We start from the raw sequence: 10,153 nt of genomic DNA on the forward strand, positions 1-10,153 counted from the left end.
TGAGAGGTTTAAAACATATTGTATCAATTTACATTAGTTTTGACCTTGATAAATATGTTTTAGAAAACTTTGGAGCTACCACCATTACTTGACTTGTTTCTCTCTAGCCAAGTCTTTATTCTTGATGACTTTCAAATAATTGATTGTCACATGCAATGGCTTGAATAATAAATTTTTGCAAAGATTTTGCTTTCGACATTCTTAATAACAAATCTTTGATGTTGTTCTTTAATCCATATCAAAATTGATTGATAAGTGTTTTGTCATCTCATTCTACATTACAAGTAAGGTTTTGGAATTTAACAACATATATGGTGGATGATCATGATCTTTGTCATAATGATAAGAGCTTGGTCTCTACTACTTGTTCTCGATCACTTTCTTTGAATGTGGCTATAAACATTTCTAAGAATGAATTCAAATCATAAAAGAGTCGTGAATCTTTTTCCATTAAAGGTGCAAACCAAGAGAGAACATTTCTTGATAGAAGTGTGACTATGAATTTGACTTGAGTAAATCTATCAAGGTATTGGGAAGGATGTAACCTGTAATAGAGCTTGACTTCTTGCAAAAATCCTCAAAATTTTGATTTCATTCCATTGAACTTCTCAAGCATATTAATCCTTACTCCCATCATATTTATAGAAGCAAAATTCCTTGAATTTGGTTGTGAGATTGATCTACTATCTTCCTTTAACTACATAATTTCTTGTCGTAGATTGTGAACTTCTTCCATAGGCATATGTATAGTACTTCCATAATTTACATTAGAAATACATGAAATTTCTACTCTCAGAGTATTGACAAGTTCATAAAGATTTGCAATAGTTGCATATCTATTTTCACTTCCATTAAGAATAGTATCTATATTCTTTCTTTCTATAGATAATTGAAATAAATTCAAAAAGTTAAATTAGAGGAAGATAATCTACAACTTCTAATAATTTTTTTTACAAAGATCAATAATCCACTCTCTTTATGAAAAAGATCAATGTTAAAAAATAAGATTTTTGTTTAAAGGTGGATAGTCCACAATCTTCAAAATACAACAATAGAAGTGGCATAATCCATTCACTTCTAAGACAAGACAAAAATAATATATTAGCACTCTTGTCAAATTATCAAGGATATGAATCTCAAAGAAAGAGAATCCCGGATACACTTTTGTGTCATTGAAGAGAACTAAAATGGCTATTGCCAAAAACAAAAAGACTAGAAAATCTTAAAACAAGAATAAGGACTAGAACGGCCTTGACAAGAGTGAAGAAAGCTTCACTCTTACCTCCTTATATACTTATAACTAAAAGCTATATGGCAATGTCCTATAGGACCTCCAAAACATGTTGACTTTGCTAGCCACATGTCTTAACTTGCAAGGCAAGTAATCCATGTATGCACCTAATTGTTAGCTTGTTCTATAAGCTATTTCATGGAGTTAACTAGTTCCACAAGCTACCAACACGTATTTAGCTTATTGGCCAAGTTTCTGACCTATAAACATATCTAAAGTCAAAACTGTATCTATAAAGCTTCTAGGAAGCTTCTCTAAAATACTTTATGAAATTAATCTATATTTACCTACTTCTATCTAATTATATAAGTAACTATGGAGGTAAATGAATATGTTTATGATAGTTTGTTAGAATGGACATTGTACTTGAGGAGAAAAATGTAACATAATGATTTGCACAATTAATATTATGTGCATGAAAATGAAACTTGAATATCCTTTAAATTTTTTTAAATATATTCATTCCAAAAAATATTAAATTATAAGATAGTTTAAGTATTTCATTGAGTTTTATTATAATCATATATAATTAGAAGTAATAATAATAATAATAAAATAATAGTAGAATTATTTTATAAAGAAAAATAATAAAATAGATAAAAATCTTAAATTAAGATTAGAATACAAGAAAGACATTGACATGACTCTAAGCAGTATTAATTCTAATAAGAAAGTAATGTAGACACTTTCTAAAGTCTATAAAACTTTTAGGCCAAATTTCAATTTTGTATGATGTTTTTTGCGGTGGCTTCTTAAGTATAGATAAGTTCTTACAAAAGCATTTTTATCCTCATGTTGCATTTGAAATACCTAAAATTCTAAATTTTATCTTCTTCTTTTTTTAATATTTTTTGAAGTATATACTATTTATCTAACATATCTTCACTCATATTTGTTGAATTGAATAGTAAATATATTTGTAGCATCAAATTTATTTAAGTAAATAAAATGTATATGTTAAATAGTATATAAATAAGAAATATAATATCTTTATTAAGATAAATGATATTTAATTTTTTTAATAATAAATAATATAATTAAAAAAATTCTACTTGATAATATTAGTATCCAATTCTAATTATATTAGATATGTGATTCTAAGTCATAACAAATCTTTGATATCTTATATATTTTTAGAAATAAATTTTAAATTATATCAAAACTATTTCTTTTAAAATATAAAATTAAGATCAAATTTAATATTATAAATTATTATTTAATTATTCTATAACAAATAGTTGTTATAAAATTAATTACATAATTTTTAAACATATTCTATTTGATAAATGTATATAAAATTAATCTAAATTTAATCTAAATTTATTAATTCTTATAATATAATAATATTCATACATTAATACATAATTTTTGTAACTTTTATAAATTTCTATGATTTCACCTTCAATAGCTATTTTGTATCATACATTCAAAATTATTGTATTAAAAAAAATCTATACTTCTTATTAAAATTATATAAAATATATAAAAAATATAATAGTTATACTTGAATGCTAAAATTATGTATAAAGTATATGTTATCAAAGAATTTAGTAGCTTTTAAGTAAAAACATGTGAAGTTGGCCATAGAGGAGAATTGCATTTAATTCTATGACCTAATTAAAATCTTCAAATAAAGCATAAATCATAATGTTTTATTGCAAAATCAATATATAATGTTCCAAAGTAAAATATAACTTTTTATAACACACAAGCATTTTCTATTGTGTATATATATATATATATATATACACACACACATATGCATACATATATTCTTAAAAAAAAATGTGCATTTAATTGAACATTTGAATTCCACATTTGGCATAATTCATATTCTTTTATTGTACTTAATGTTACAAGTTTTCTCTTGCACAAACAAGAATGAGACCCAATAATCAAACAAAAGACAAAACGGGCACAAAAAATTGACACAGCCTCAAACAGGTTTCGTTTAAAGGATTCCATAGTCCAGTACCAGATTTAATACACAGCAAGTCCAAAGCCATGATCAATCAATGCCATAATCGGAATAGTACATCACGACTAATAAGCAGATTCAATAATCAGAGTAAACGAGAAAATAAAATCAATAAGGAGAATATGTGGCAACACAAGCGAACAAAGGGGGACAGACAGCCAGACTCTCTTTGAGACACATTCACTCACTCAGTGTGATGATGGAGAGAAATGAGAGAGGCTATTTTTAGGGTTTGGTTGTTGAGGGGGGGGCTCCATCTGGCAGGCAGGGGTGGCAATGCGATTCGATCAGATGCACACAGAGGAGTTGTTGGAGGAGCCAGAGAGATCGGCGATCTGCGATGCTGCTGAGCCAGTGCCGTGGTCGCGGCCTACTGCCCGGTGCGGGGAACAAGCTCTCGCAGTCTCGGTCCCAGTGAGCGGGGGCTGCCAACACATGGGCAGGGATCAGATATTATTGTATCTTCGTTCCTCTTTCTTGCCTTTTTGCTGATCCCCTGTTGCTCTGCGCTTGTCCAGAGTGGAGCCGCGGGTTTGCCACTTTTTCCCTGTATCGTACCTGCCGAGGCGAAGCATCTGTTTATTAAACCATGCTATATCTCACGTGATCTGCTTCGTGCAAGTGCGAGTCGGTGTTGGAATAGTGATCGCATGGTCGGGCGTAGGTTAGGTTATGAGGTGTGGAGCGGAGAGGTTGTGATTTGGAGGATCTGTTTGTGACGGCGGGGAGATTCCTTGCTTTTGGTGAGGTTGGGAGGTGTAAATTGATTTCACTTTGCGGATCCGGAGGGAGAGATTGGGCGACAGGAGGACGACGTTATAGATTCGTTCGGGGACGAGAGTGTGCCGATGGCGCGGAAGCCTAAGAAGAAGCCGGCGGCGGGTAATGCTGAAGCAAGTTTGAAGGATGCGGAGAATAGAGATGGTGGAGATTCAAAGGTGGAGGAAGCGGAAGAAGAGAAGCGGGAACTAAGTCCGACGGAGGTAAATGAGCGAAAGGATGCCGGGGAGGAGGGGGAGGACGACAATGAGGAGTATTATGAGGATTATGATGAAGCTTACGAGGAGGCTCTCGCAGAGGCAGATGCAGATGCGTCGTCCCTCGAGAGTTCGCCTCCTTCTTCTCCTGGGCCTCCTCCTGTACGATATGAGCCTTTGCCTACTCCTATTTCCTCTAAGGATGATACTGCCTCTGACAAGCCTGTGCGAGTTTATGCGGATGGGATTTACGATCTTTTCCATTTTGGACACGCTCGATCTCTTGAGCAGGCAAAGAAGTCGTACGTTTTCTTGACCTCAAATACGATCTTGTCCTTGGTTATGATCTGCTTTACACTTTGTTTTCCCAGGTGTCGACTCCAGTGCATGAGATTTTCAGTCCTGTGAGTCACCGAATGTCGGCGGCAGTGTTGCTGGATCTTCTCTCGTGATTTTAAAATTGCTTGACCAGTCTGACTCTAAGATCTTCGCTATGCGTGGATGGGCGCTATTGTTTTCTAGTCTATGTAGCAGTCCCTTAGACCCCTACGAATCTGATTTCGATTTATTTTATTGTGAGAACAGTTGTCAACACATTGACTTCAGTCGCATTTCTAGTTTCGAAGCCTTCGTCTCTCCTCTCCTTTGCGGGTTTAACAAGAGTTTCTGTCAGGGGTTTTGGTTTGGTGTTTCAGTTTTTGGAGGAATCTGCGGTGGTAGAACAACCGTGAGAGTAGTGTCTTTAATGAAATAAATGATTTGGTACTACATTTGTATTGGTGATGAGAAAGTAGTGTTATATTTTTAATTTTTTCCCTGTTTTGTCACAATATTGTTGATTGACTTCATTCTTCGGCACATCTACTGAATTTTTTCCACAATTTTTAGCACATCAGCTGTTTCGATGCTGCAATCTTTGTCCATAGGCATGGCACTAACATTAGAAATTGTTACAAGGATTCAGGATCGATGCCCGTTTAAAATCATCTGTGTCTTGAAGCCCTGCTTTGTGTGTCGGACGCAAGACTGTTTGCAAATGGCAAGAGGATTATGCAGATACATTTTAATGCCCATAATTGTCTTTGACACCTTTAGTAAGGTGCATTTCCATAATATCTTTTATTATTTCGGTGCAGGTTCCCCAATGTCTACCTTCTGGTTGGATGCTGCAGCGACGTTCTGACTCACAAGCACAAAGGAAAAACTGTTATGAATGAAGCTGAGCGCTATGAATCTCTTCGACATTGCAAGTCAGTTTCAATCATAACCGTCGATTTTTCGGGAAAAATTCATGGTTTAGCTTGCTTGAATGTAGAATGCTTTGCTAGTTGGTCTAAGTGGTAGTGGTTTCGTCTGGTGAAAGAGTATTTATAGATGATTAGTGGGGAATTAAGTAGCTTTCCTTTAAATACTAGCTCCTATTGGGCTAAAATTTAGCTTCAGAGAATGGATCATGATGGTGCTGCGTATCTCTGCCTTTCTCAGCTGGTATTTCTCGGCAGGAATCTGGTTATACTTTTGATTGTTTGTTCGTTTATTTATAGTGCTGCTGCTGTTACTAGTAATAGTACTACCATAAATTTGATGAACAGCTTAGCAATATTGACATGACCGACCTTAACAAGAAGATATGAGCTAGAGCAGGTACTGAACATAGAAGTGTTCGGAATCTGATATGTTTTGACACGGCAGGTGGGTGGATGAGGTGGTTCAAGATGCACCGTGGGTGATTTCGCAGGAATTTCTTGATAAACACAATATCGACTATGTTGCTCACGATGCTCTCCCGTACGTATCTGGAAGGAGTCTTTTTCACCTTTTGGTATTCCTTTGTTTGCAATGAGACGCTTGAGAAGAACACCAATTTTCTAGGAGAGAGGCAGCAGCCTCGACGGTTGTGATATGATGGTGTGGTAGTGTGACAATTTCTTAGTGACCAGTGTGACTGTCAACTTGTGATCCACTGCAGGTATGCAGATGCAACAGGAGCTGGCAACGATGTTTACGACTTTGTAAGGCTCCACAGTGATCTTGGAGAATTTCTTCTTGTTGTTAAGTCTGTTATTTCTGCTTCTAGTTGTAGGTAGTAGCATATTTGAAATAGTTCTATGACTACCTAGTACTTGTTTCAATGCGATTAGGTTCTTGTGTGTGTTCTGCATTTAACATCTTTTTAAATTTTCTTTTTATATGTCTGCACTACCAGGTTAAAAAAGCTGGAAAGTTCAAAGAGACAAAGCGGACTGATGGGGTTTCAACCTCGGACCTCATCATGCGAATTGTGAAAGATTATAACGAGTATGTTTTGCGGAATTTGGCTCGCGGATATACCCGCAAAGATCTTGGTGTCAGTTATGTTAAGGTATTTTTTGTCCTCCTAACTGGAAATTATCATATGCTCTGTGATTTCAGTGTAAATATCTAGACGGTTGATGAAGCAAGTATAGTGACTAACTTGTTCATACTTGCAGGAGAAACAACTTCAAGTGGGTGTGGGTATCAATAAGTTGCGTCAAAAGGTGAAGGAACAACAGGAGCGTGTGGGTCAAAAGGTAGGTCTTATGCAAGTGCACGCTCAGTTTTGCGTCCCTGGAATGTCAAATTTAAGACTAGATGCGCTTGTGAACACCAAATCTAATACCTGAGCCCGGGAATTCTAATTGCGTTACGCGATTGCTCATTTGTCTCTGGATATACTGATTGTAGAGACCCATTCTCAATTTTCCTGAATTCAAGTATGTACTGGTCTTGGCATTTTGAGTCGTTTTGTCTGTAGTAGTTTGTAGATTATGTTACGTATCACTCGAACTGGTTTTGAGTACAAAAACTGTGAGGGTTAATGTTTCTGAGAATGAAGCCACTCATGACTGTTTCTTGCGCAGCTGAACACGGTGGCCAGTGTAGCAGACTTGAATGAGTGGGTTGAAAATGCTGATCGTTGGGTTAGTGGCTTCTTGGAGAAGTTTGAGGAAAGGTGCCATGTCATGGTATATATATTTTTCCTGCATCCTCCCATGCCCCAGTACTCAGATCCTGCAAAGATTTGATATTTAGTTTATCTTCATAGTTTTCCTACGTTTTATACGATGTGAAAAAATATTGACAATTTTTTTGAAATGTTGCAGTGTTTTCACAACTTTCGCATGTCGTGCGGTGTATGTACTGCATTCTAACTAAACGATTTTTTTCTTGAACATCAGGAGTCCGCAATCAAATCACAAATTCAGAAAGGTCTCTTACTGCAGCAGTCTCAGATTAAGGAGCGAACGGATAAGTTCTTGACCAATGGAACTAAGTCTGGCAAGGAGGGGAGCTCACATCCAAAGAGGAGCACGTCGAAGGGGCACACAAAGTCGTCTGTCTTTTAGGAGATTTCTTTTTGACTAATTACTCTGTATTCTTCAAATGCTCAGACTCACGAAGGGATCCTATTATTATGGATTGTCTTCAAGTTTGCAACTGCTACATGATACGTAGGAATTTCTATGTGTTGGTCAGCTAAAGTTCAAGCCTAGGTAAGTTTTCTTTTAACTTTTAAGGTTAACTTGCGTTTCATTGGAGAGTTCATAAGAAGTCTTCTGTACATGTGCCTACACAGTCGTTTTACTACCATGTGCTGGACTTTCTGAAGTTCGTATTATCTGAAAATGTTTGTGTAGCCTCATGTTTTCCCATGCATTTCTGCTCTGTATAGGGCACTTATGATCTCCTCTTGTGGAGAGGGTTGATGCAGTGAAGTCTCTTTATGAACATTTCTGAAGAGTCTACACTCATCAGATTTTCGCTGAAATAATCCAGAAGGTTATCCTAAAATCCATGTTTTAGATCGTTTCTGCATGCAAACCTACTCTAGTTGCGACGGGTTCATGTTGCGCAGAACGTTCTCCGTGATTCTCATTCAGAAATGCCTGCTCCTTGATCCATTACAATGTTGCTTTTTCCGATTTTCCGTATCGGTCTCAACAAACAAAGTTCTTGTTCGACGAAGGCTTCTTAGAACATTTCTGTCCTCCTGTGGTGTGTCATGGTAGCATCGTCTGTGACGAACTTCAGGATCAGGTTCTTGTTAAGAGAAGTATTCTGGAAACAAACTTGCAAGCGTCGCATTATGTGGCGGGTGGTACCAATCTCGTGTTTCGGAACGGCAGCCAAGATACGTATATCGTAACACGATACGAATCTTACACCCAGTGCGCATGCAAAAGTTCACTGTAAATAGATAGTATAATACAGCAGCTTAACATGAGGCAGATTTGAGTCACGATTTGGTGATGAGCACCAACACCTGGAATCTCAAAATCTCGAAATGCAGACTGAACCATTTTAGGTCAAGGCGGACTGAATGGTCACAACCTGCAGTCTCCGCAGTCTTGTCTCATTCATTGCAGTGCTTGGACAACGACGGTGCTTTTCTTGAGCTGAGTTCTTACATCCTGGATGCCCTGAAGCAAATTCCCTCAGAACTCGGGATGTCTACATACCTGGACCGATATTTTGGAGAAAGGTACGCACAATGCTCACCAACCCTGATTGATGGACGTAGTTAAGCTTTGCACAGTTCCGTTGCGAGAGTACCCATCCCATGTGTGTCCCAAGAAAACGGGGATCGAATTATATTGATGATCATATTCATCTTTTCACTTGTTTATTTAAAATTCCTTGGAGGTTGCGCAAGACTTGGCAAGTTGCTTGATTCACCCGCAGCAACTTTGGGGGTGAACAGCCCTCAATTCAGCAACTGTTCACCAGAGTTTGTCCGTGATGACCAAGTCTAGTAAGTAGTCTTGCAAGTCTGTCACATGTTGGGTCCTGTAGGATATCTGCAATCAAGCGCGTGCATCCCGAGTTCTAAGGGGATACATCAATGAAGACAACCCACAATTCTTGTGGTTTTTACATATAAATGCTTTAAAAAATTCATTTGTCTTTAGCGTCTGTGTGCGTTTCCTATGCAGTTTGCCAACCAAATGGATGCTTTTCAGAATTAAGTGGGAGCGAATCTGGAGCCTTAAACAATGGCTACCATCACTTGCAGATGTGCCCCTCAGTTTTTTTTTGGGTGCATGCTGAGTAATTTCATTCCAGGCGATTGTGTCTCCTTGTGCCTTGAGATATATCACGAAAGGGTGACGTCAACTTTGCAGGTCTTTCGTTTGGTCTCGGTGGCACCGGAGCCCAGTCCGTACGGTAAATTAGAATGCAAAATCAGGCGGGTGTGCGAAACCACGTCACGTTCTTCCAGTATTAAAGATCACACTTCAGTTCGCCAGTAAAATCATCCTTATTCCGTAGAATGCCCTCCAATGAGATTAATTGCATGAATAGGTTTTTTCATTCTTTAATTTTTTTTCTACAGGTGTAGGTTTCTCATGCATATCAGCCTGTGGTGCTGAACAAGTGGCTCACAAGTACCTTCATAATTCTGAATTCTGAAAACTGTTTTGTCTTTTCCAAGGGTGGTCCTGAGAAATTTTAAGAATGTCACGCAGAAGATCATGACATGCACAGTAAGACAGGATTTGGGAAATCAGAAGCCACGATCTCCAGTCAAGCATGCCAGTTTCTTTGGCTGCATATACGGTAGTTTTCTGGCTCAACAAGGCGAAGATTCGCTTTGAGGTTGCACGGAGGAAGGGGGTGAAAAAGAGGAGACAAGCGACATGATGGTGTCTTAAAAGACAAACCACGATGTCTGGAATCTAGCTTGTCATCGTGTGCCCGCTTGTCTTACATCTCCCAAATTCTCTAGGCTGTGCGGCTGCTGAATTTCGCTGTTCACACGTGCATTCTCTATCGGGTGCATGAGGATGGTTTAGGTGGCATTTGCGAGCCAAGGATGGCTGAGCTGACCCATCAAGCGCATTGTGACAATGCAGCAAAGTAAAGAGAATATGTTCCCAAGTAAGT

The 10,153-nt window shown here is 37.5% G+C and overlaps 1 protein-coding gene across 1 annotated transcript; it reads left to right on the forward strand.

The window, feature by feature from the left end:
* The first annotated feature begins 4,117 nt into the window (after positions 1-4,117).
* Positions 4,118-7,894, forward strand: LOC112286684 (choline-phosphate cytidylyltransferase 2). The gene is made up of 8 exons (XM_024528826.3): positions 4,118-4,548; positions 5,383-5,496; positions 5,939-6,034; positions 6,216-6,258; positions 6,453-6,608; positions 6,718-6,798; positions 7,129-7,233; positions 7,447-7,894. The coding sequence occupies exons 1-8, from the start codon at positions 4,118-4,120 to the stop codon at positions 7,612-7,614; spliced, it is 1,194 nt and encodes a 397-aa protein (XP_024384594.1). The 3' UTR covers positions 7,615-7,894.
* The last annotated feature ends 2,259 nt before the right edge of the window (positions 7,895-10,153 follow it).

The sequence above is a fragment of the Physcomitrium patens genome, chromosome 9 (genome assembly GCF_059467195.1).
Source record: "Physcomitrium patens ecotype Gransden chromosome 9, ASM5946719v1, whole genome shotgun sequence".
In the NCBI taxonomy this organism is placed as follows: domain Eukaryota; kingdom Viridiplantae; phylum Streptophyta; class Bryopsida; order Funariales; family Funariaceae; genus Physcomitrium; species Physcomitrium patens.